At 36.0% G+C, this 27810-nt stretch overlaps 1 protein-coding gene across 1 annotated transcript; it reads left to right on the plus strand.

The window, feature by feature from the left end:
• Positions 1-339: 339 nt before the first annotated feature.
• LOC112507407 lies at positions 340-26766 on the plus strand. The gene is made up of 24 exons (XM_025111985.1): positions 340-722; positions 11272-11343; positions 12091-12134; positions 12221-12332; positions 12434-12505; positions 14623-14685; positions 15520-15597; positions 15692-15784; positions 16099-16218; positions 17457-17543; positions 17657-17866; positions 17962-18009; positions 18615-18869; positions 19446-19552; positions 20891-21135; positions 22079-22147; positions 22231-22295; positions 23004-23173; positions 23483-23561; positions 23837-24089; positions 24398-24443; positions 25225-25333; positions 25591-25653; positions 26531-26766. Exons 1-24 carry the CDS (start codon positions 390-392, stop codon positions 26609-26611), a joined length of 2874 nt encoding a protein of 957 aa, XP_024967753.1. The 5' UTR covers positions 340-389; the 3' UTR covers positions 26612-26766.
• Positions 26767-27810: the final 1044 nt, after the last annotated feature.

The following is a 27810-nucleotide window of genomic DNA, read 5'->3' on the forward strand; positions in this document are numbered from 1 at the left end:
TTTTTTTCATCGATAGTCTGTAATTGGAACCATAACTCTTATTTATTCAAATTGTATTAATATGTAAAACCCAAGTGTAACATATATCGTCGTTAATTCTTATCTTATAAAATTAGTGGAACTTCAAAATTGTTAAAATTCATGGCTCCCGCCGCATTGCGCAGGTACACAACTAGTATATATATATAGATTTAAGTTTTGTATTTTATTGGGAGACAAGTGATTAAAAACAAAATCATGAACAGAAACGACGCGCCAAATGACGACACCAACCACTTCGTTCTTCTCTGAAATGGATTCTTCCTTTTCCTCCGGCCGGCCAACACCGTAATAACCATTTAAATACGCCACCACCGTCTTTCTTTCTCATTCCTCAATCACATTAATTTATGTCACTCCAAATGGCTACTTCTTCTACTCTCTCAAGCAAACCGCGGTTTGATTCTTTCATCTTCCCCAGAACAGAGTCTTCCGATGTTCTTTTGCCTGTGAGTGTAGCTGTGAGTAGGAAGAATTTGAGACGGAATGGGTTTCGTGGAGTTGGAGTTGTGCGTTCGTGCAGTGAATTAGTGGTAGCCGTTGATGATCCAAAAGTGGAGGGAGGGCGTGAGAAGAAGAGAGAGAACGGGAGGGTTTTGAGAGTTGGGTTAATCTGTGGAGGGCCATCTGCTGAGCGTGGGATTTCTCTTAATTCTGCGAGATCGGTGCTTGATCATATTCAGGTTTGAATATTTAACTAATTTAATGAGCTCATTCAGTGAAGATTTGTTTTCCTGTGTAATACAATTGTTTTTCCCCATCTCTACTGAACGTGCAATAATCTGCTTTCTACGATTTCCATTAAATCTGCAACATATACCATGAAAATTGATCGTGTTCCTTGTCCTTTAAAAATTGCACTGTTTCGGTTTTTGAAATATCATTAAAATGTTTCCTTTATGGTAGACATTTCCTCTTCTTAGTTTCTCCATCCAAAATGAGCTAGAGCCGTGACTATCATAGCCAATACAAAGGCATAATGACCGGAGAATAGGCGAGTGTAGGCACATTGATAGAAATGAAATACCAAGTGATCAATTGGCTTACCAACACATATATGCGTCATTTTTTTTTGAGAAATAGTAAGAGATATAAAAGGCATCATTAAGGAATCAAGATCATGGTTCTCCTCACATATCAAGGCAGGCGTTGTCTTTTCAGGGCCTATATCCTGTTGCTTCTTTCTGTGCCAGTGTACTTGAAGAGAGAGACTAAGTAAACACTAACCAGGGGCATTGGGAGAAACATTAGGGTACCACAAAATGGATAGATGAGGGCACTCATTGGTGTTTAAGGCTAAGAAGAAAAACAGGGTGAGATTCCGAATAGAAAGGAAGTATCACCAAAAAGACTGTTGTACATTCACGCTGAATCCAACGAGTTACTTGCATTTGCTGAAAGATTACATTCTTCACAGGCTTTCGAGAGACCTGGTCTCTCCCAAAACGGTTTCCGCTCAATAGAATTGACAAACAGAATACTTCCTCACTAATCCCCTCCCCTATTTATACTACCCTTCTAATGACTTATTGACCTAACTAATAGACCTGTTGACCCAGGGTATAACAATACCCGCCCCCCAACTTTCATCTTGTCCTCAAGGTGGAAAGAAAAAGAAAAGGAACTTATACACTTCTGCCACTGAAAATTGGAGACTTGTAGCTTTTATTGCAAGGAATCTGTCAGCTTCATCTTTGCACCAATGTGTGAAATCCCTCCCAACTTGATATGTAGCCAACAAGCTATCTTTTCCTTCTAATGCCAGATTCCGAAAGAAGACATTGGACTGTTGAGGCCCTCTAGCATAATCTTCCTAATTAGCTTCAAGAAAAATTAGACCCTTCCATTGGGGCTTCAAGTCACACCTTAAGAAACTTGTGTCTTTCATTCCAAAAAACCTGCCACCATTATTTTCGCTCCACCATTCGGACTTCCTAACCTCAGATTGATCAGCCAAAAAGTGCCCATTTCCTTTCAAAACAAGTTCCACTTTTAATTTCTGTCGTGCTTCTTCAATATATTTGGGAACTGTTAACAGGCTTCTAATACCGTCAATCACAATCATCTCAGCTTGAATTGTATCAGGAATTCTTATTCCTAAAAATTTCGTGGTCGGTACAAACGTAAAAACCAAGGATCCACTAAGTGGGGAAAACGTAACTCCATGATCACTTTTCTGAGTTGCATATGTTCTCCATATCTAGACAAGATAACATCATCCAAAAGCCTTGACAAATTATCTCTTCCCTAAAGACATTCCGGAGTGAATGAATACTTGACCCAGTTTGGGGTCAAAATAAAGAGTTTTAGGACCGACGATGCCAAGGACTATTTCAACCAGATTTTATCACCCAACTTTCAATGACAAGGCATTATCCATGATTCTTCATGTGTTAACACACCCCAACAAAATGGGTTAGGTGAAAGGAAAAATGGTCATTTACTTAACACTACCCGAGCATTGCTTTTCCATGGAAATGTTCCTAAATCCTATTGGGGGGAAGCTCTCCTTACTTCCACACACATGATAAACAGGGTTCCTTCACATACATTGGGAAATAAAACCCCCATGGAACTTCTTAATGACTTCTACCCTCACTTCAGAACATCAAATGGTGTTACACCTAAGGTTTTTGGGTGCACTGTCTTTGTTCACATCCACAACCAACACGGAAGCAAGCTAGACCCTCGAGCCATTAAGTGTGTCTTCCTTGGTTACTCATCCACTCAAAAAGGTACAAATTCTACACGATCCCTCATCCCATAAATTCTACATCTCTGTTGATGTCACTTTCACATAAAACAAACATTTTTTCTGCGGGTCCTCTCTTTAGGGAGAGAATTCAATGATGGAAGATAGTCCTTGGGAATCTTTTGAACCACTCAAAAAACTTGACCTCCCAACTGGTAGTGTTGACTCCAATAAGATTCCGTAGAGGAGCAAGTCGCATCTGAGTCATCCACCCCTTTAAATGAACCTGAACCATCCAATGAGCCAAATGAACCTGATTCAAACCCTATTAGGGTCGGTGTCTTCAACAATTCTTCAAAACCTCGTCAAGTGTATACAAGAAGAAAGGTCGTTCCTACGCCAACGCAAGTCCAAAAGACCAAAACTACGACTTAGGCCCTAGGAACGAGAACACGGAACGAGAACAGGGTAAGATCTGATCCACCTTTACACACACAACATGCTTTCGCCGATACTGAAGATGATTTACCCATTGCCAAGAGAAAAGGGACTAGAGAATGCTCTAAACGACCATTGTATCCATTATCTCACTATATCTCTCTTGAACGCCTATCCCCAACCCATAAAAAGTTCATTATGAGTCTAAATACCAGTTCTATCCATACCAATGTCTCTAAGGCATTATCAAAAAGGGAATGGAGGGATGCTATGAAGGAGGAAATGAGTGCATTAGAAAAGAATGAAACATGGGAGATTGTTGATAAGCTGAAAGGAAAAAACATTGGAGATTGTTGATAAGCTGAAAGGAAAAAACATTGGAGATTGTCAATGGATCTTTACAAAGAAATACAATGCTGATGGATTCCTTGAGAGATATTAGGCAAGGTTAGTGGCCAAAGGATACACGCAAACTTACGGGGTTGACTACTAGAGACATTCGCTCCTGTTGCAAAGATGAACACCGTAAGAATTCTATTATCATTAGCTGCTAACCTAGGCTGGAAACTTTTGCAGTATGATGAAAAGAATGCCTTTCTGCATGGTGATTTAAATGAAGAAATATACATGAGTATTCCCCTAGGTTTCAGTGCTGACACGGGTAATAAGGTGTGCAAGCGAAGAAAAACACTCTACGGATTGAAACAATCTCCCAGGGCATGGTTTGGGAGATTTGCAGAAGTAATGAAGGAGTCTAGGTATAAACAAAGTCAAGGGAATCACACTCTCTTCATTAAGTCCTTGTCGACAAGGGGGATAAATTGCTTTCCTCGTCTATGTGGATGACATCATAGTTACACGAAATGATGAGAGGGAAAATATGGAATTAAAGAAAAGGTTGATGAAAGAATTCAAGATAAAAGAATTAGGAGGACTTAAATACTTCCTAGGAATTGAGGTGGCATACTCCAAGCAAGGGATCTTCATATTTCAACAAAAGTATGTGACCGATTTATTGGTAGAAACAGGAAAGAGTGGGTGTAAGCCGGTATCTATACCAATTGACCAGAACCAAAAGTTGGGTGAAGCTAAAGAAGCACCGACAGTTGACAAAAGAATGTACGGGGCTGGTTGGCAGACTGATATATCTTGCTCACACTCAGGCCAAAGATAGCCTACTCGGTGGGTGTAATTAATCAGTTCATGCACGATCTAAGAGAACCTCATCTTCAAGCAACATACACGGTATTGCATTAATTGAAAGGTAATCCATGGGAAGAGCATCCTGTTTAAGAAGAATGAAACTCTTACTCTCGAAGCCTACACCGATGTTGATTATGCTGTTTCTAAATTGGGTTAAAGATACCTCAGGATATTGCATTTTCCTTGGAGGTAATCTGGTGACATGGAGAAGCAAGAATCATATTGTGGTGGCAAGGTCATCTGTAGAATCAAAGTTTAGGGCCATTGCTCACGGATTATGTGAGGTATTATGGTTGAAGATTATTATGAATGATTTATAGATCAAATGGGAAGGTCCTATGAAACTCTATTGCGACAACAAGTCTGCCATCAATATTGCTTATAATCCTGTTCAACATGACAGGACAAAGCATATTGAAATAGATCGGTTTTCATTAAATAGGAAACTAGAAGGAGGATTAGTGTGCATGTGCTTTGTGCCCTCAAAGAGTCAACTAGCTGACGTTCTAACCAAAGGCCTAAACAGTTCGAGTTTTCATGATCTTATTTCCAAGCTGGGAATGGAAGACATCTATTCCTCAGCTTGAGGGGGAGTGTCGAAGTGTACAGATTATAGATTAGGAAGAATCCCTATAATTATGGAATATAGTTTCTATAATTATGGGATATTGTTACCTTCTTTATTGTTATATTTTTTGTATTTTTTTCTTGATTTCCTTGATTTAGTTTCCCTTTTATCTCTTGTAAATTTCTAGAGGGTATCTTTTCTCTAAGGAAATAGTAGTCAACTTTTATATGTTTTGTTCTCTCATGAGAGACTGGATTGGAGGAGAGACGCAAAATTGACTAATCACACACCACAAGCTCCTTGAAAACTAGCTAATGTAATTTCTATAGTAACTGTTTCAGCCACAAAAGTTCGCATGTTGCATGAGCAATAGCTCGATATTTAGCCTCCATACTTAATCGGGAAACAACGTTTTGCTTTTTTCAAAATTCATTAAAACACAATAACAGAAGTAGATCTTCCATCACTTATATCTCACGCTCAATTGGCATCTAAACACCCAATGATATTAATGTTGCCTCTGTTAATGAAAACAAGTCCTTTTCTAGATAACCCTTTCGCTCGTCTGATTATTGTGAGTTAATTCAGTTTTCCAACAAGGCCTTCATATCTCTCTGGATCAGTATAGGATTCCACTAATTAGGAAGAAGCTTTATATTAGGATCCATAGGAGTAGCTATTGATTTACAATCAAAAGACATGCCTCTTCTTAGATATCAAGAGCATATTTTCTTTCAGAGATGGCAACACCTGGCACGTTGACTGGGCTATCTTAATCCCAAGACAATAAAAAGAAGACCCAAGTCCTAAGTCTGAAATTCTTAAAAAGGTGTTGTTTCAACGCCTTGATGCCTTCACAATATCACCTTTAATCACAATATCACCAACATAGACCACAAGATAGATATATCTATTTGATGAGGAGCATTTAAAGAAGAGTAGAAGACAAACTAATTTCCTTCATGATAAGTCATCCCAAATTGCATTGTTGAATCTATGGTTGTGAAAAGCACGCTTGAGGCATGCCTAGGCGCTGAGGTACATAAGGCGCAGCTTGTGGGTTTTTTGGATGTTGAGGCGCGGCGTATTGATGAGGCGTACTAAGGCGCCGTATGGTCCTAGCCACACCTTGTGAAGATTTCCTTTAAAACCAGTCAAACAAACCCTACTATTAAATAACTTCCTTATCTCTTAGACTTCTACAAGAAAGAGAGTTAGTAAACCATAATATTAATTAAGTCTTATAATCTCCTAGACTTCTAAAAAAAGTGTTATTAAATAAGTCTATTCAATATTTATACTCTAGATCTCCCTATAATTACGTCCCATACCCTATACTTCTCCCTCGAGGCTTTAAAACCCAAAATTGCTTCCTCACGACTTTAAACTCTTCCCTCTTCTGGTTGCTACATTGGAGGCTTGTACTTGCTACATTGGAGGCTTGTACTTGCTGCATTGTAGGCTTATACTAGTCAAGACTTTTTTGAGATACGTTTGATATTACTACTTCTTTGAGATTGAAATTGAACTATGTTTTATGGAACGCTCTTTAAGTTTTCTGTAACTATGTGTGTATGTATATCATAGATATCTATTTTTTTTATAAGATGCGCCTGTGCCTTGTGCCTAGGCCCAAGACCCCTTTGCGCGCTACGTGCGCCTTGGGCTTTTAACAACTTTGGTTGAATCGAAGAAACCATGCTCGAGATGGTTGTGTAGGCCATATAAAGATTTCTGCAATTTGCATAACAAATGCTTTCCTTGAGCAACAAATCGAGGAATTAGGTTGGGGAGGATGTCAAAGGACACAAACGCAATGCCTACACCAGGTGTATGCTAAAAGGTTCTCTAGGAAAGCATTCTCCAAGGTTTTGTGGTTGAAATTTGCAACCTTATATCTTCTTTTTGCAATCTACAATATACAACTGGGGTTTCAGGTTTTGTGGTTGTGATGGGTAGCAACAAGAAGATGGTGTTAGAGTATGTGTTGGGGGGAATATCTGACCATGATACCATGAAAGGAACATTAGGCTTATCAAAAAGCGTACTTTATTAATAGAGAAATGATGCAAAGATGTAGCTTACATTCAATAGCCATGGGTGGGGACACATAAATCTAGTTAGTGACATAGCAATTTTGTTATAAGTATAATGACTTAATTAACCCTATGTCTAATGGTAAGAGAAGGTCAAACCTAGTGGAGCGAGACTCTTTAACTTTGTGAGGATTAGGAAGGGATGTCTTTCTTTGCAACATTTCATTGTGTAACACCCCTAACATCAAGCAAAATACAACTTCTAAAAATCTGGTTATTACCATAGAATGGAGATAATTAATCCCGAAAAAGGGGGAGTATGGGTAATTAAATACCAACAAGCAATAGGATTACAGTTAACAACCTGCTAATCTATTTCTAGATTGAACTAGATTACAACCGGGTGTTACGCATCCTCAGAAGTCCAACTTTGCCTCACAAGCCGCCCCCAAAATGATGATATCCCGATCCTTCTAAACTGCACCGTTGCCACCTCAACGAGCCTTAGATCCGCCCCTAATGGGGCCTGATATACATTTAATTTAGAAAAAAGTGTTAGGCTTATGCCTAGTGAATTCAAACAATTTTATTTGAAACAATAAATCAATATGTAGAAAGATGTAGATACAAAAGATTTTACCCGGAAATGGTAACAATTGCACTACGTGACATAAATTTCAAAATGGTTAAACTTGACAGTTTTTATACCCTACATCTTTCAGTGACGAGAGAGACCTGTTTCCATTAAATGTGGCAGGAACACAAAAGTATTGCTGCGTATTAATGTTCATTGGGATTACACCTTAGATTCTATAACTTTAGTGCACACCCAAAATGGCATCACCTCAAGTCCTCAAATAGCTTTAGTGTCTACTCCTAAGAGTTTCACCTCAAGATTTATGAATCTTAGTGCATGCTCATTCGCTAGCTAAGTCACACCTCAAGGCTCCATTCGACCTTTAGGGGGCGTCTGGTTCGTAGAATGGAATTCGATGGAATTGGAATTCATCAAATGAATTTGACTTTGAGGGAATGGAATGGAATCTGATGGAATTTGACCATGCCTTGTGATTGCATTTGGTTGCATGGAATTGGATTAGGGAAGGAATCTGTAGGAAAGGAATTGAAATCCTAGCATATTGCCATGAAATTGTAAAATCTGTGCGTGAAGGAATCGACTGGAATTGAAAGGATTCCATAGTCTTATTCCATGAACCAAACACTCTATTTGGAATTTGGTCAAAGGATTGGACATTCCAATTCCTTTCAATTCCTTTCAATTCCCATGATCCAAACAGCCCCTTAGTTTCCACTTACTAGTATTTCAAGGTAGGAATGAATATAACCTACTTGATAAAACAAAGACTACAATCCTCATGCATAAGGGTTATAGTACCCCAACACCAAGCTTGGAATTTAATAAACATAAAGATTGCACAAATTTCCTAAATCATATAGCATATTTTGGTTACATACTATAATCCCATCTATCCAAGTATTCCAATAAACAAATATTTCTCAAGAGTACTCCCAAGATAAAGCAAGACAACCAAATGGTTTAGAAACCCCCAAATAGGCTATGGGCCCTCTATTTGTGCCAAAAAAACCATGTGATAGGACGAGAGTAAATAAACTTATATTTGGGGTCAAATATCCAAATGATGAAAATCCCATTGAGGGAACCTAAGTCTTTAGAACCAAGAAGTTTACCCACAATAACTCATTTTGTTATTTAGGTCAAAAATCCCCAAATTCACCATGTAAGTCCACTAGTTGAAATAATCTTGAATAAGGTTTGCAAATGTGTAATAAGTGAAGATTTAACATGTATTTAGTGATGTAAAGGTACGGTGAACTCACCTTAGGCTTTGTAAGGAAAACCTAACAATTCCAACCAAAACCCTAGAAATCAAGATTTGGAGACTAGAACTTGAATGTGAGCTTGAATCTTGATCCAATATGCTTTTCTTGGCTTTAAATGCTACCGAACTCTTGAAATCTATTTTAAGTGCTTCTAAGTTCAACTTTAATGGAGGGAGAGAAGGAGATGAAGAAAATGATAAACTATAGCTCAAAACAACATTTTATGCTTCAGGGCCCGCTGACTATAGTGCCCGACAATTGTGATAGTGTCACAATCGCATGGCACAATCCTCCGGATGCACTCGCATGCTACTGTGCACCAGCTCGGTACATCTCATGCTATTGTGCCCGGCAATTGTGACAATGTCACACTCGCATGGCACAATCGCGCCAGATGTTATGGTGCCTGCTATCGTGCCATTGTCACAATTGCATGGCACAATATCTCTGATGCACCAACTCTCGGTACATCCAATGCTATTGTGCCCGCTATCATGACATTGTCACAATCGTTGGAACGACCAAACACTTGGTACTATTGGTGCTATCGTGACAGATGTCACAACCGCATGACAATATAGTCAGGACGATCAAACATTCGCTATCACTAGTGCTATCGTGACAAATGTCACAACCTCTTGGCACTATAGCTGGGACAACATACTCTCAGTACCATCAGTGCTACTGTAACAGATATCACTAGTATGCAGCTAAGCTACATCTAATATCATTGTGCCAGGCTACTGTGCCAGAAGTCGCTATCGCCCAAAAGTCAAATATTCCTATTTTGACAACGAAATTAGCTTGGTGAATCCCAAAATTCCGTTTAATATTTATAGTATGAAAATACAGATGTTATGCATTGCATTTATGGAATGTTCCCATGACTCAAACCCATGATGTTTCTGTCACGAAGGAGTAAGCTTACATATTTATAGCTAGAACGACAATAAAGTTAAATAATATAAAGGTGTCTAGAGATTAATATGCCTGATCTATAATCTTAAGATGTTAGGTATGCATCTTTGTTATCTCGCTTTGTTAATTTGTTCAATACAAGCGATTCATTTTTTTACACTCATTAGAAGCATTGAAAACATGATATATGTCCATTCATGGATTAATTTAGTAAATGTAATGCCTTATTAGTCACATTCTTTAAATGGCTCTACTAAAACATTTTGTAGACCAACAACGTATTAATAAATTTATGATAAGCAAATCTGCGTCCTTGAAGCCTAGAACTTGTTCCTATTGATCCTATTTCTAAACGATGCCAACAAAATCATCAACGATAAGTTGTTAAAGAAGCTAGTTTATATTAAGACTCAAACAAAAAGAAAACCGGTATATATGCAGTCTAACCAAACGTACCGAGTAGATCCCACCCGGAAGTGACGATTACCCCCCGGGGGGGGGGGGGGGGAGGGTAGGATGCATGCAAGCATTTTCTCTACCAAAGGACTAGAGAGGCCATTTTCTAGATCTCTGGTATGTGAAAAAGTTTTGGAAAATCTTAAGAGAGGAGTTTTGAAATTTATGAGAAGTAATTGAAGAGCTTGAAATAGTGGTGTATGCAAACAAGCATTAAGAAAACAAAGAACAGTAGAACAGTTCAAAGTACAGACAATAACGTTGGTGGAGAACGATAAGCTAAACAACTTAAAAATAAGTGCAACCTCTATCTATCCACACTTCTACTACCATAACAATGTCATCAGAAAATAACATACATCATTGGCAACTAAACTATTAATAATAAACACAAGCTAGAGTCCCGAATTAACCATTTTCACATCTCACTACTTAACTTTGCTTTAGAAGTTTGTGTTTGATTCTTTTTCTGGATCCGTCTTTGTTCTTACTAATTTAGTGCATGGGTGCCTATCATTGGAACTATATACGCAATTACGCACACATACACATATATCTACGTATAGATGTTGATGTTGAGCCAGTCCCAGAGAGTTGATAGACTCTCATATGGATCAATGGGAGATAAGAAAACGGGTTTGAAAGAAGCCCACACCCCTGTTGAGCCTGTCCTTCTCGATCATTAGCAACAATTAATTTATTTCCTTTAAATCTTTAGTTTATTTTCTTTATATTGTTTCTCCACCCTTGGTCAGATGAGGATTTATAATATATTTTGAATCCTTTCCTAGGATTAATTTAGTTTATTTACTTTCCTACTTCCTAGTTAGAGTACAATTAGGTTTAAATCCTAGCTTGTTTTCCAAGAGTTTTCTTAGCCTATAAATAGGATCTATTGTAAAGCTTTGAGAATCAGTTTTAAGTTTTTTGATATCTTGAGTTAATTGATTTTCGGTTTTTGAGTGGATTCTCAAATATCCAGGTTCATCCTGTTTCCGTCCTGCGTTACGTATACATATACATATACATACTGATTTGGTGTGTTTTCTTTGTATTAGGGGGATGACTTGCATGTAAGCTGCTATTATATTGATCCCAATCTCAACGCATATGCAATATCCTCTGCCCAGGTTTGTATCCCCCATGCATTGTTTTGAATTTGCTATGTGGATGTTATCTTTCTCAAATGACTGTCACTTGTCAGTATCCATGATCAATATAAATCTATTTACAAACTTGCATTGTTGGATCAAACCGTTTTTTTTTTAATCAGATTGTTTGACTATTAATCAGATGTCTAAAATTCCTTCCAATAGTAATAATGAATAAAATAGTGGAATCATGTGGACAGAAATGAAGAGCATCAAGAAGTAGTAATGATGCCAATGGGTAAACAGGGAAGTATAACTTTAAAGAATGCCAAAAAGGCAGTTTCCAATGTGTTTCTTTCCATTGATAGCTCTAACTGTTTCAGGCTTCCATGCCTGATATTTTCTGGCGTAGTTTTTCCATCCTTGTTGATCTGTAAATTTGTGGCTTATAAGAACATTCTTTGTGATTGTTATGTACTTAAATCATATTATTCCTGAAAAAGTTAACCGTAGTTTCTGCAAACAAGTTTTATAGCCTTTGCCTGCAAACCAATATTGGGCTAATCATTGAAACATTCAGAAATTTTTATTTCATATGATAAATCTTGGTCAAACTTTGACCTCACGAACAATAGAAACACACCTTTCAAAGAATTCCTATCATTAGTTGTTTGCTTCACTGTTGTACGTTGTCAGCTACACCCTTTTCTAATCTAAGAAAAGTGATGTAATGGTTGATGCTTGTAACCTTTTTGTTTTCTGTTATTATCCCAATTACATTTGCAGGTTTATTCAAATACTCCTGCCGATTTTGATTTCAAACTTGAAAGGTAAATCATCAATGAGAATTGTAGTTTCTGTGTTTTCAGTTCATTCTCTTGGGAACACTGAGATTCTATATGACTTCTTTTGTCAGCCTGGCACAAGGTTTCCAGACTCTGACCGACTTTGCAGAACACCTAGCTGCTACTGTGGACATAGTTTTCCCTGCTATACATGGTCGTTTTGGTGAGGATGGTGGCATTCAGGTTATAACCATTGCTGAAATATATTCATACCAAAAGATATAGAAAATTCTTGTAGTAATAATGGGTGTGTTTAAGGTTTTTGCTTATTACCGACTCTTCAGGAGCTTCTTGAAAAATCGAATGTTCCATTTGTTGGCACAAGATCAAACGAATGTCGTCAAGCATTTGACAAGGTAGATACTGGCTCTTGCATGTCCTCTTTTCATACATCTGTGTCTTACTATGCAACCTAACTGGAAAAGAGATACCGCAGCCCATAGCAATAGACTGACCCAAAACCTGCAAATCAACTACAAAAATGGTGAGAAATTATTGTGGCCTACAAGAACTTACAAGAGGTTAGAGTTCACACTCACTATACGTGGGACACAATGTTGTAAACTCTCTCACCTAAATTTCTCACATCCTCATAAAGTCCAAATAGAAACCCAAACAAAATGCCAGAATCATCAGCCCTAGGAATACATGAGTCCAACCCATTTCACCTTGAGGCCCCACTGTGCTCATACCATTTGCTCACATCAGCCTATAGTGATAGATTGATCTGATAACCCTGAGATGAACTAAAACCATGGTGATAAGTTATTTGTAGCTCATAAGAAAGGACTTATAAGCAATATATAGTTCACTCACTACCATGTGGCATAAGATGTTACAAATTCCCTCCCTTAAATTCTTCACAACCTTGTCAGGCCTAAGCCAAACCCAATAGAATCAGAGAACCACCATCCCTAGGAGATGCATGTGTTTGACTCAATACACCTCAAGGGGCCACCACACTCATACCATCTATGACACCTTATCCCATAGTAATTAATGGACCTATCAAGCTCCAAACCAACTAAAAATGGTGAGAAGTTATTGAAAGTCCATAAGAAAGGAATTACAGGGGGTTCAAAGTTCAATCTCACTAACAATGTGAGAGAGGATGTTACAAACTTCCTCACTTAAAATTTTCACCATCTTCTCAAGCCTAAATAGAAACCCAATTAGAGCCAAGAAGTATTATCGTGGGTCTTGGTTCACTACTCCTCTAAGGGCCACCACTCATACCATTTGTAACATGTTAGCGCAAAACAGTAAACTGACCCAATAACCTCCATATCAACAAAAACCATGGCAAGAAGTTATTGATAGACCATAATAGAGGATCAGGGTTCACATCCCAAACTAGATACCAATGTAGATAGAATGCGATAAACTTTAATTCTTCGCATCATAGTCAGGCCTGCAGAAAAACCCAATCAGAATCCTAGAATCCCACCCACTACACCTTGAGGGGCCACGGCTCTCATGCCATTTGCAATGCCAACGCCTACAACAAATTGGCCCAATAACCTCCTGATCAACTTAAACCATGGTGAGAAATTATTGGTAACCCATTACCAAGGAATTATAAGTGGTTTATAGTTCACACTCATGAGCAATATGGGACAAGATGTTACAAACTCCCCCACTTAAAACTCATGCGTCCTCATCAGGCTGGACAGACGCCCAAACAGTATCCCACATCTGTTGTATCTGGAGATGTATGACTCTGTCCCACTATGCCTTGAGCTATATCGCTTTCCCATTTGTAACACTCTAATCCAAAACAGTATACTGACCCAGCTAGCTAGAAATCAACTAAAATGGTAGCCCATAACCAAAGGGCCATTGGCCCAACAGTATCTAGTAACCCAACCTTCTTAGAGGTCAAGGGTTCCTACCTCACCAAAGGTGAGTGTGTGAATTTCATATGCCATATATAAATTTTGTATACTTCAAAAAATACTTGGGGATTCTGATTTCACTACTTACTGGGACGGTAAGTTACAAGTTGCCTACCTAAATTTCTGAGGTCCTCGTCAGACTTGGACAGAAACCCGTTCAAAATTCGAGAACCGTCATCCGCTGGAGATGAGTGAGTGCAACCCAACACACCTCAAGGGGGTTTCTCTCTCATACCAATTTGTAATACAGCTGCCCAAAGCAGTAAACTAACTTAATAACCAAATAAATCAACTAAAATGATGGTGAAAGTTATTATAGCCCATAACCTAGGACTTATAAGAGGTTCAGAATTCACACTCACCACCGATGTAGGATGAAATGTTACAAAAGAGATCCAGGCCAACAGCTAGTGTGGTTTCACTTGTGAGAATTATAGGTTTTCCCAATTGATATATAGGGCTCAAAAGTAACTAAATGTTGTGAAAAGGTTTTAGTGCACATGCCAAATTACTCTTTTCTAGAGATTAGATATTATTATGGTGACTGATGCTCATTTTTCGTCCATTGTCTTTGGCAGTATGATGCCTCCTTGGAGCTTAAGAAACAAGGATTCATAACAGTGCCCAACTTTGTACTACAGGTATTTTCCTCGAGTAAAATATGCTTATCTTTATTAGCCTTATTTATTTATGCTTTCCGAGTTTTCCGTTCTTTTGCTTCTCTTTTCAGCTTGTGTAGTCATAGCCATCTTAAATCTGCAAAATTATGCATTATATCAACAATATACCTACTTAAGCCGGATGGAAGTGAACTTTACATCCGATTTTGAGGGGGGAAGATCCTATCCCAATTTTTTTTATACTACGTACTGAGATTCGTATTGTTTAGTTTATCCAAGCAGTTACTTTATATCTTATTTTTTTTTTTTTTCTCTACGAATAACTTCCATGATGTCAGTCTTGATAATTTGTTAGAATTCAATCATTAACATAAATATTACGTTACTGGTAACTTGTTATTAAGCTAGCACTCCCTCTTTTTAACTGAAATTGCTACAATTTCCTTTTGAGGATCTCCCAAGAAAATTGCAACATTTTCTTTCTTGGGAAGTTTCCAAATTAAAACATGTTTGCCCATCATCACCATTAAAAGTAAATTGATTTTGTTGATTTTGATCTACCGAATTTGTTTACTTTGCCTATATTAAGACTAAGAGAAATCGTCAAACCCTTCCCATAAACTATATGGCAAGTCAAATGTTGCAAATCTCATGGGATGGCAGGGATATATGTTTGGAGTTTCGTAATCTCTGCACAGTTTGGGAGAATGCAATGATTTTTTCAACATTTAAGTTCTTTGGCATGTACTGCTAATATTTCTATGTTATCACTTGGATATTAAAAAGGCATTTTATCCATATACACGTTAAGCTGCCTACATTTTCTGTGCTCATACTTCAGATATTAAATTTCAGGGTAGTGAATTGGATGAATTTGGTTTGTCGAGATGGTTTTTCGACAATCAACTGGATGCTAACTCAGGGAAAGTTGTGGTAGTTATTATTTCTGAACTATATGCATCGATAATGGAACACTGTTAAAATCTTGTTCCAATTACATACTCGAGGTTTACGCACATGGTTTCAGGTGAAACCAACAAGAGCAGGATCAAGTATCGGAGTTACAGTTGCCTATGGTGTGACTGATTCCTTAATGAAAGTTAGAGAAATTATTTCTGAGGTACTTTTAATCTTTTCCACTTCCTCAGTCTTTTACTATGGTTTCTTTTCTGACTTCAATTTATGGACCATATACGAGGTTGGTTTTACATTATACATCGGTTGTGCACAGTGCACAATATGACGTAATTCATTGGGCACTGGGATACAAACTCAAGATGTTTAGTTTATCCTGAGCAAGCCAAGCAAGTCTTGTTTTGTTCTACAAAAGGATCAAATATTTTAAAATGTCACAGCTATATGAATTCGTAAGTAGAGATTATTCCTTGTGTCAGTCCTATGTTTATTGATATGACTTCCTTTCTTCTATGTCAGGGAATTGACGATAAGGTCATTGTTGAAATTTTTCTTGGAGGAGGTAGAGAGTTCACAGCAATTGTTCTTGATGTTGGTTCTAGTTTTGACTGTCAACCAGTTGTATTCCTGCCAACGGAGGTGATTAACATCTAAATGTCTGATAGTTTAGAAGTTATTCTTTTGTTCATTTCTCTTGATATTCCATTTTTTGGGTTCCCATATTCGTTCCTCATTACACCAAATCAATGGGACCCATAATGAGGTCTTCATTCTCCTCATATGATATAAACAGGACAAAATGAAAATATTAAATGGGCAAGACAAAGAGTACCTTATATTTTCCAATGTACATATACTTCATTTCACTCCTTCCAAGAATAAATGCAACAGTATCCTTCTTGGGATGTCTTGATATAAATGGAATATTTCTATTTTGGGCAAGTTTTAATCCAAAATTGCCTCACTGACTGTTTCCTAATTAGGTCATTATTATAAATACTATTAAGTCCACAAGTTTCTCTATTTTGTCATCATTAGGGGTATTTTAGATATGGTTAATAGTGATACACTTCCATTAACTGTGTGACCAGTTAGACACTGTGTTTATTTGAGATGGAGTATTTAATTTTCAATCTTGCACCTAGTTTCCAGGAGGAGGTGATTGGTAGAAGTAAAGGTCAGCCAAGATACATATAGAAATAGAGTACACAGGTGCCTTTTGTGAAGTATGAAATACTTAAACCTAATATCTTTGAACTTCATGGTAATCACATATTCATATGAGCATAAAACATAGAAGCCATTATCTGTGAATCGAAACGTACTGTAGAATGCTCCAAGGTGGTATTTGATTTCTCTATCGTGCCTTTGATTCCTTTAAGTTTATTTTTTGGGGATGGATTGAATTGAGGGTATTCAATCCCTTTTATGGGTAAGGAGAGGACCCAAAAACCTGTAGATTTGATGTAAATCTTCCATCAAGATATCACCTTAATATTAAACTATCTCCCCGACTAAATTAGGATGATTTAATATCTTAAATAAATTAATATGATTTTACTATCTTCCCCAAATCAAGATGATCAACCACCTTTGACCATCTTAAGATAAATAAAGGATATGTAAGGAATTTACCTTACACCCGTCTAGCCTATTATGCAATGCACATTAACTAGCATGAAAACACTTTTCAAGTACATGACATGCAGATACTGTGTCTAATTATGATACTAAATGAGTACATTGTGCAACTTGACTCTGAGGGCCTAACATGATTCATTTGCAAGAAAAGTAAGGATTAAGTCGATGCAGAAGGATATATAAATGGCTAACTTGAAGATCTATTGTTAATACTATGTTTTATCTGCACTATACAGGTGGAACTTCAGTCTAGCAATAGTGATGATATAAGTGAGAGGGATGCAATATTTAACTACCGGCGGAAGTATCTTCCTACTCAGCAGGTAGTACGAGTGGATATGGGCTACAAGTTGGAATCTTTATCCATGGTGGTCCTTTCTTCAGTGTTGTTTATTGTCAAAACATTGATGCTTTACCCATTGTACATGGTTTTCAGGTTGTTTATCACACTCCACCTCGTTTTCCGTTAGATGTAATTCAGAAAATTCAAGAAGGGGCATCTATATTATTTAAAAGGCTTGGTTTACGGGATTTTGCCAGAATTGATGGTTGGTTTTTGCCGCCTTCTTCTAGTACATCATCATCAAAAGCAAATGACTTTGGGAGGACTGAATCAGGAATCGTCATCTTTACTGATATCAACTTGGTAAAAGAGTGAATGTTTTTATATTTGTAGTGAAGCACCCTGTTTATAACCTTTATATGTACGCTTTATATCAACATATCATTGTTCTTGTTTAGATTAGTGGAATGGAGCAAACAAGTTTCCTGTTTCAGCAAGCTTCAAAGGTAGTCTTGTTGCCTACTTTGAGATGTGCAAATTGATATGTTGTACTGATTTACTATAGTTGAGTCATTCAATAATCATGTGACTGATTTCCATCTACCAATAGATGTGTGCTCGTATAAGTATTTTTTAACACTATATTCTACCATTTCACTCTTTGTCAAACATCTAAAACATCAAGAGGAAACAGAATAAATGAATCTTTGGACCCAAGTGAATATGGCTATAATGGACGAACATGTAATTTTAACTTGAATACTTTCATAAAAGTGTTACAATTTTAATGGGACATCGAGGAATTTGCTGAAGTTTAAACAGGATGGAAGGGTATTCTTTATTTTTGCTTCTTATAATAAACTACTATTAGTTTTAGGTAAAAGTAATCTTTCCCTTTAATTTATTACTAGTTAACTCTGGCACCCATAAGAGCTCATCTAATGTTATGTTGATGTCTTTGACTATGGTGTTGTGATAGCTGGGTCCAAATATCATTTGTGCTTATGGTTATTATAATTACTAGCGCCATGAGAAGAAGCTGTCTTCTGATTCAAAATATTTTCCAAATTTTTTCCCCATGCTTCTGATACATAGAAAATTGCTGTTTTAGGTTGGCTTCTCCCACTCAAATATCCTCAGAACCATTATCCAACGTGCTTGCTTGCGGTTCCCCAGCCTTTCATCATATTGTGGTGAATCAATCCCATCACCTAGAAGATCAAAGTCTTCAAAGCTTGGTGAACCAGTCCCCGAACATCAAGGTTATCGCAAAGTCTTTGTCATATTTGGTGGTGACACATCCGAACGCCAAGTATCTCTTATGAGTGGGACTAATGTTTGGCTCAATCTTCAAGTATCTGGTGATGTGAGCTTTCTTCATTGGAAAAATATCCATCATATGCTATGCTGGTTTAAGTTGTTTTTGTTTTTCTTGGACACGGTATAAAAGCTGTTTTAGTGTCTGGTTTGCAACACAACACTCGTAAAAAAGCAAAGAGAATTGCAGTAGGCAGATAGAGATAAGCTGGGAACCAAGTATAAAATACGAAAGGGTTAAAGAAATATTTTAACAAGGATTTTAGTTCAAGTTTCAGGAATTTTATGGACGTCTTTCCCCAACTCAACCCCCCAACCAAAAGGCATATGGTTTAGCTTCATCCATGAGACGCATACAAATATTTTAGGTTCAGAGCTTTAATTTTCACTTCTAATATTATAAAAGCTTATTCAAGTCATTATACTATGAATGATAAAAAACATCCAAACTCATACAACCAATATTTTAATTTTTAAGCTATCTAAAAGCATATTCCCTCCCAATCCTCACAAAGCACAGAAGCCAACCATCTTGTTGGTGTAAATTAAGAATCCAGATTAGCGATCAATTACAACGAGTTATCATTCTTAATTAAGATAATGAAATCATTCTGGTTGGTTACAGCTTGAAGTAACTCCTTGTTTACTTGCTCCTGGTAATGATGCTTCATCTGAGGTCAACGATGTTCACAACCAAAAGGGTGTCAGCTCGAGGACAGTGTTGTCATTACCGTAAGTGGAGTTCAATTATTACATGTGCTTATGTTTTATAGAACTAGTGAGTGCATTCTAAGCTAATTAATGCTTTAAGTTCGTTGAACTAAAACATGATTAAGCTATCTCTTGCTTTGATGAAGGAATCATTTTGTTCAGAGGTGAGTTAATACATAAATTTTCAGGTGGATCTAGTTAACAACGGGCACCAATAATCCAGCTCATTTTGAGACACCCCTAGTTACTTCAGGGCTAACCAAACTTTTGAGCTCACATATAATATGTGGTTTGTCCTATTATACTCTCTCTTTCTGAAACAAAAGAGCATTTTCCTTTAGACGTAAAAACTATGAAAATAATATGTTCTTTTTATACTTAAACACCACAAATCATTATTAAAATATATTATGTGCAAATTGTAAAATTGAAATTTGTCACTGAACATTGAAAAGGATTACATTATATTACAAAATTTGAGTTGGCATGCATGAAATTGTATGGCAATCAAAATTTAACTTTTGAAGGATGATTGTGTGAAGAAAGTACCAATAAAAAGATGACTTTTATTATCAAACTCGAAAGTGACTGTGAATAATGCCCTGAAAGCTGAAAGAACCAGAAAGTTCATTTAAATTATGTTGAGTTTGTCATGACTCGGTTTGTGATCCAACCTAGGCTAAAACTGGGATCGACCCAAAAGGAGAAGAAGGGAAGGTAGCAGCAGGCTTACACCTATCTTTTATCATGGGATAAAAGGAGTATATAGTAACACATAGAAAAATTTAGCAGTTTGTTTGATAATCAATTCCTGAAAGCATGATGAGACATACAGATTCTTTTTGGCAAGTTTAGAAGTACTTTGAGGACTCGGTGAAATATAAAACAAATGTCTAACGAGTATTTCAGTGATGATACTAGTGGGATGAAAATTCTTTCACACTGATTTTTATAAAAGATACATGATGAAACCAACGTGATAACCTAGTTTTAAGGATTTCCATTCAGCCTTGCAAGTTCGCAGGGTCAAGTCTCTTGTGTTCACCCCTGGAAATAATATAAAAATAAGGTGACATGGGTGCACCAAGGGTCCTAAGGGAAATCTTTGTACACAACATTTCCCTTGCATTGTTGCAAAGAGGCTGGTTCCATGACCCAAATACCTGACCTTCCCACTCACAATGGAGTAACCTTACTAGTTGCCCAATGGCTCACACCCCTCCTCATCGAAGTAATAAAAAAGAACGGAAAAGGAAAGACACGGATAAAACTGACTTAGATATTTTCAATTATAAGCATATGCTGATCTTTTATTACTTTTTCTGAGTAGAAAATTATATCGTTTCTGTGTGCATATAGTTACTCTCTTGTGCTAAGACATACCACAGAAGAAGTTCTTGATGCTTGCACAGAAGCACTTGAACCTGCCCGTGCTGCTTTGACTTCTCACTTGAGGAAGCAAGTGATGGACGATCTTGCCAATGGTTTGAAGAAACACAATTGGTTCACTGGTTTTGATATATCTGATGAACCACCTATGAAATTCACACTAGAAAAATGGATAAAGCTAGCCAAGGATGTTCAAGCAACGGTTTTCATCGCAGGTTTGCAGATACTTGACGAGCTGATTATGTTTTTTGGTATAATGTAATTGGGAATTAACAGATGCGTGGAAATTTTTGGATAAATAGCTATACTCAAGAGGAATGTGTCATATTTTTTTTAATATAAAGTGCTTAGGAACATGTTAGTAGAGCCTACTCGTTTGCTGTACTTGAATGTAAATACATGGCCTCTGTACTATTCCAAAATATATTTTACAGTCACTCTACTAGAGAATTATACTGTATCTCCTGTTCCAGTCATTTTTTGCTCACTGATTTTGTTTTCCAGCCAAATAAAGAAAATCACTAGGTTACCCGTGATAAATCGATGTTATTTCAAGGGTCATTAAGGGAAATTGTTTCAGAAAATGCTATTTTGGCCTAAAGATATGACTGATGGGAACATGAGATACTATATCCATGGAAGTGATTTTAGCAGTACAGTGGCCAAAATGTTTTTTTACTTCTTGCAAATAATATTCCTCATTTTCTCAAAAGAGAAGATAACGCACTTGGTGACTCCTAATTAGACCCACAATTGGTAGGTTATAGCTTTGACATACCATATTGCAACTCGATATATTCATTGATTGATGAAAGAAAATGATTTACAATCTTGGTGTCATTTGTTTTAACTTTAATTTCACATTACATCCTAAAGTAGTCACGCCAGTTATTTTGTTATTATGTTAAACCACATTGATGTGTACTCTAGCTGCCAGATTTTTATAACAATCGCAATTTTAATGGAATATCGTAAATTCAAATTGCACTAACTAATTTAAGTGTTGATGATTACAAGAATATCTTTCCACTGTTCAATGTGGCTATTCACTTAACTATCTGCCCTGTAGACTGGTTATAGTGTGTGGCATGTGACTCTGTTGTCTCTCAGTTAGACAAGTATTCTAATTTAATGGTTTTAATTCGGTGTTATGGACAGTGCATGGAGGCATAGGTGAAGATGGTACGCTTCAGTCGATGCTGGAGGCTGAAGGAGTACCTTATACAGGTAGCAGTTTTTTACTGATATTAGAAGACTACCTTTTATTCAATTGAAGTGATTTACCTAATGTATCCCTTTTTATATTCAAGGTCCTGGATTTTCGGCTTCAAGGACATGTATGGATAAAGTTGCAACATCTCTTGCTCTTAAACATGTACGGTAACATTTAACATGTTCTCTTTAAGATGGTAGGGTTCAAAGTTCCATATCTTTTTTTCAGGAGTCATTAGATTATTTCGAATGCCATATGGAAGTCATTAGATTATCAGTGTTACGATTATAATAATCACCATCGTAGTTCTTATTACTTCCTCTTCCCCACAATTAGAGTTCACTTTCGATCTTCGATAATCAAATCTACTACTGCCAAATTCAAAATTGACTCAGATGTTCCAAAATTATTTAGCTTCGAGCTTTTCATTTTGTGATACTCCTTTCTTGTAGTTCAGTATGGTTATCTAAGGCCAAGATGTTTATGTCAAAATTTGATTTGGAAAGGTAACCCCTTTGCCGTTTGAAATTGGAATGTGGACTCATATTCTGTGACAGATAGATTATCATTTTTAACCCATAAGCATAATTTCTTCCATGTTTGGTCTTTTCCCATCTGAACCAAGAGTCCTTGAATGCACAAGTAGAAATTTTATGGTTATAAAATACAGGGAGCTTCTGGGTATTTATTATGATGAACTGAGAACCTCACCCAAAGGTGAGTAAACCGAGGGGTGGGGTTGAGTTGAAAAACTTTTATCCAGCAATAAAGCTGACTCCTAGTGATTGAACAAGTCTCTAATGGTTCTCATGGCGGCCCAAAAGCTGTTTTCAGCAGCCATTGTAGCACTAATTGACTTCATCTGAACAGCTTACAAACTTCGGGATTCTGACTATTAATAAGGACGTGAGGCGAAAAGATGATCTTCTGAATGCCGCTACATCAGACATTTGGCATGAAGTGATATCAAAGCTCCAATGTGAGACCTTATGTATCAAACCAGCAAGAGATGGATGCTCAACCGGAGTGGCAAGACTCTGGTAAGTTCCCTACCATAACATGTTTTCATTTGAAGTAGAACTTGAATTACTCCTTCTGTCCCATGAAAATCACAAGATTGGACCAGTATTTGACTGTTGTCAAATGTCTTAAATGGATTCCAATTTCCAAATAATGAAAAAATAAAAAAATTGTGGACCACATCAGTAAAATCATGGGCAAATAATAATTCATCCTGAAAACTTCCCAAGATGTTCAATTTCTGTAGGATGGAGGGAAGTAAAATTTTATCACCACTATGTATATATTACATTATACTGTGCTGTTCGTTTATCTTTTTGAAAACTCAGCTGTGCAGAGGACCTTGGCGTTTATGTAAAAGCATTGGAGGACTGCCTTCCTCGGATTCCTTCAAATAGCTTGGCAAAGGTACAAAAAGATATCATATGACTTTTTCCTCTTAATTCGGAAAAAATGATTCAATTAAGCAGGTTTTGAAGCTTCCATTGTAGTAAATGCTTAACTCGGAATAAATGGAATGGCAAAGTCAATATATTTTAATGAATGCTGTAGGATTTATGGTTACACCAACTGTTAATGCACACGTCATGGTCATGTGTTCATATTCCATTTTCTTATTGTGGTAGTTGTTTTACAATTTAATGATGAAACGATTACAAATGTTTCTTGTTAACTTTTCATAGGCTCATGGGTTAATTGAAATGCCAGTTCCTCCACCGGAGTTTTTAATCTTTGAACCTTTCATTGAAACGGATGATATCACTATTGTATCCAAATCAACAAATGAAAACGAACGTCTCTTGTGGGAAGGGCGTAGTAGATGGGTTGAAATAACTGTTGGCGTCATAGGTAAACGAGGTTCCATGCGCTCTTTAATGCCTAGTGTCACCGTTAAAGAAAGTGGGGACATACTATCTCTCGAAGAGAAATTTCAAGGTACCTTTTTTTTTTGGTAAACGAGGTACCCTCTTCCATTCATCTGTTCTGATACCTGCAATTTGTTCTTTTTGGTGCCAACATTATTAGCTTGATGCTAAAATGGTGTAAAAACATGTTTGTACTCCCCTGTATAATGCAACTTTTCCAATATTTAACAGTAATCCAAAACAAGGAATCATGTTAACCAAAATCAAGGTCAAAGATGTAATTTTTTGGATGGTACCTTTTTCACGAAGGAAATGTTTCATTATTGTATTTAATTTGGCAGCCCGTGTCTTTTAATGTTAGCAATTACTTCCTTGCAGGTGGAACAGGGATTAATCTTACCCCACCCCCATTGTCAATAATGAGGTTAGTTATGTAATTATGTTTTATTATTAACTGAATCCACCGCTCATCCGCAAAATTAGTTTTTGTATGATATATCTTGAGTTTTAACGGAACTAAAATTTCTACCGTGTCTGGCTAGTTGAACCTCCATTTGCTAGGCACTGTATCAGGTCATTCTTTAAAAGCTCAAGAAACCTAAATAAAAAACTAGTGTTTAACCTCTCAACTCGGTAACCAAAAGAAGAATTCATTGATAGACCCGATGACTTTAAAGCGTAAAAACCATGTTATCCCTAACTTTAATATATTTTCTCAACCAAATTGCAAGAAAATGCAACGTGTACTTTGGTATGATTACTATTATATGTAACGTACTTTCAGAACTTTTATATTGGTACCTATCTCTAAGATTTAGGTACATAGTTTACATCTGAAAATGCAAAGTACATTAGTCCGATTCTTATTTTGTGTAACGAACTTTGATCTAAAATGGTTGAGATATCAAATCTAATGTGCTTCAAAATGAAGGTTTTGGAAGTACAAATCATTACATTGCATTTTCCTTCAGTTTGCCCAATTTTCTCAGAGTTTGGTTAACAGATGGCTTGTGTAGAAGAATAGTTTTCTCCATATTTATGTTATTATTTATAAATATATATAACCATTACATTCTCTTGACGTCACGGATTGCAAATATTTTGGGTCAATTAATAAATGGTTGTCGTTTTCTTTCTTAGCGTTATAAGTTTTGAGTTCCCTTCTTATTGTGAACATTCTCTTGTTTTGCCTTATCCTGAATTAGTTCTGAGGCGTTGATGAGATGCAAAGAACGCATTGAGCTTATTGCTAACACTCTGGAGCTTGAAGGATTTTCTCGTATTGATGCATTTGTTAATGTCGATAGTGGCGAGGTATGTCCATGTTTCCTTTCCATACTTTTGAGCTAAAAATTACCCTTAATTTATCAATTGATAAGTATGTCTGATATTGATCTTTGTCATGTATCCCAAAATGAATGCAGTGGTTTCCTTTTTGCAAAATAGATTCTATTCATTGTGAATTTTTCATGCAAAAATACCTCTTTAACCATGAGTAATTACTAATAACATTAATTTATGTCCACAATATTTCTAATTTTGAGGTATTTTCACCAAATGAGTGATTACAGGTTTTAGTCATCGAAGTCAATACTGTGCCCGGGATGACTCCTTCAACTGTATTGATTCATCAGGTATTTCTAGATAAATCATGACACTTCTTCTTTTCAATTACCTATAAACCAAACCCACCCAATATATATATTATATATATATATATATATATATATGTCACTCTCAAGTCGCTAAAGGTCTGGGGGGGTAGTAGGATGTACATAGACTTTTCCTCTACTCCTAACGGATATAGAGGTTGTTTCCAAAGTTAAAATTACTTATTATGCTTCCATTATTTAAAACTAGTACAAGAAAACTGAAGCTATTAGTTGTTATTCACAAGATTCCTGTTACAATCCTTGATAAAGGTTATTTTTTAATTTTCTGTACAAAAAGTTCATGCTCTGATTTGTTAAGGGTCAAATATGCTACTTTTCCAACTTCATAATTGACATGAATTCTTTCTTAAGATGTGATAGAGACAGAGGGAAGATATGCGTACATCATACCCTCTCACACCCTACCTTCATATACTGGGTTTGGTTTTCTTATGATGCATTGAACGAAAATCAAGCCTATTACAAAATAGAAAACAGTTGCTGCCAAAAATTCAAAAACGTTCTCGTCAATTTTCAATGTGAGAAGTCTTGGATTGAGTTGCAAGTCAAAGACGGTCAACGCTATATCCAAGCAACTATAAGTTTCTTTGTGGGTTTATCCCATTTCCTTTTGTTCCGTTTCTCATTTCTCTATCTCACATCAAATTATTGAACCGAGACCCGGGAAATGAGAAACGAACAAAATGATATTTTGTGATATTCATTCCTCAACATAAAACAACCCAAGGCATGAATGAATCAAGACTAGTCTTTTTCTCATCATTAGTGTAACTTTAACATCTACGAAAGCTTGCATTTGTAACCTCCGATTCCTAAAACCTTACCACTCTCATCGTAGGCACTTGCGGAGGAACCGCCCGTGTACCCGCATCGGTTCTTTCGTACCGTTTTGGATTTGGGTTCAGAAAGATTCATGTAAAACTTGTTTTTGTATTGTACATGTAGTCCTTGTGAAATACTGCAACTTTTATTTGAATCTGTCATAAGCATCGAATAAATTAATTAATTAATGTTTTGTATATTTATTTTAATATTTTTGCATAATTCTGGTATGATATGTGATCGTTAGCGACCAAGTGAACAAGGCTCAAGTTTACCATCAGATAAGGGTGCTTGTAATGTGGTTTAGAGTCAAAAACAACAAATTAAATAATGATGTAAAACGTGATGCACGTTAAAGTGGTAATATACAGTCTTATTGTGTCCATATTCCATTCAAAATAACATACTCATTTGAAGATCAAAATAAAAATAAAGTTGCATTAATTATAAATCTATTATAATAATACTAGAAGGATATACGTACAATGCAGCGAGATAAATTTTGATTTTATATTTTGTTGTATTGTCTCCGTTGATGTTATAATACGATTTTATGTGGTATTTAAAAAACGATAACGTTTTTATTTTTGAATAAAATATAAATTTGAGGTTATCATAAAAATTTGAAATTTTTTTTGTACCGATTTAGTATCAAATTAAATATTTAAAAGTTGTCTTTATTTTTTTTTGTATAGTTTTTGTAATTCAATTTTTTATTATAATTTATTTTAGATATAATAATAAAGTCATTTTTTATTTAATAATAAATTTTTTTTATAAAAATAATAATTAAATGATTATCCTAAATATATTTTAGATTTTTTTAGATCTTTTGTATTTAAAATGCTATCTATCCAGTATTTAATTATGTTTATCTGCAGTTAATTACATAAATTCAAACGTGGAGCTTTAGTAAATTGTACAATTTACTTCTAATCTTGAATTTTAAGTAATATGCATCAATAAACAGTACTTAATACATAAACAAATGATTTTTATGAATTTTGTTAAATAATTTATAATATAATATAAATATATTCGTTGACAACATTTTTAATAAACCGAATTATCAATGAACACAAAATCTTTAAATATTTAAATGGTAAAATGGAAATAACATGGTTGAATATAAAATTAAATTGTGTTAGAGACATTATAAATTTCACAAAATTCAATTCTATAAATATATTTAATTATTAGTTAAAATTATGTTAAAATCATTGATAAAAATAGAAATCAAAACAAATATCATCAACTATTTATATTATGACATCAACTATTTATTAGTCTATGGTG

The sequence above is a fragment of the Cynara cardunculus genome (genome assembly GCF_001531365.2).
Source record: "Cynara cardunculus var. scolymus isolate 2C chromosome LG 2, CcrdV1, whole genome shotgun sequence".
NCBI lineage: Eukaryota > Viridiplantae > Streptophyta > Magnoliopsida > Asterales > Asteraceae > Cynara > Cynara cardunculus.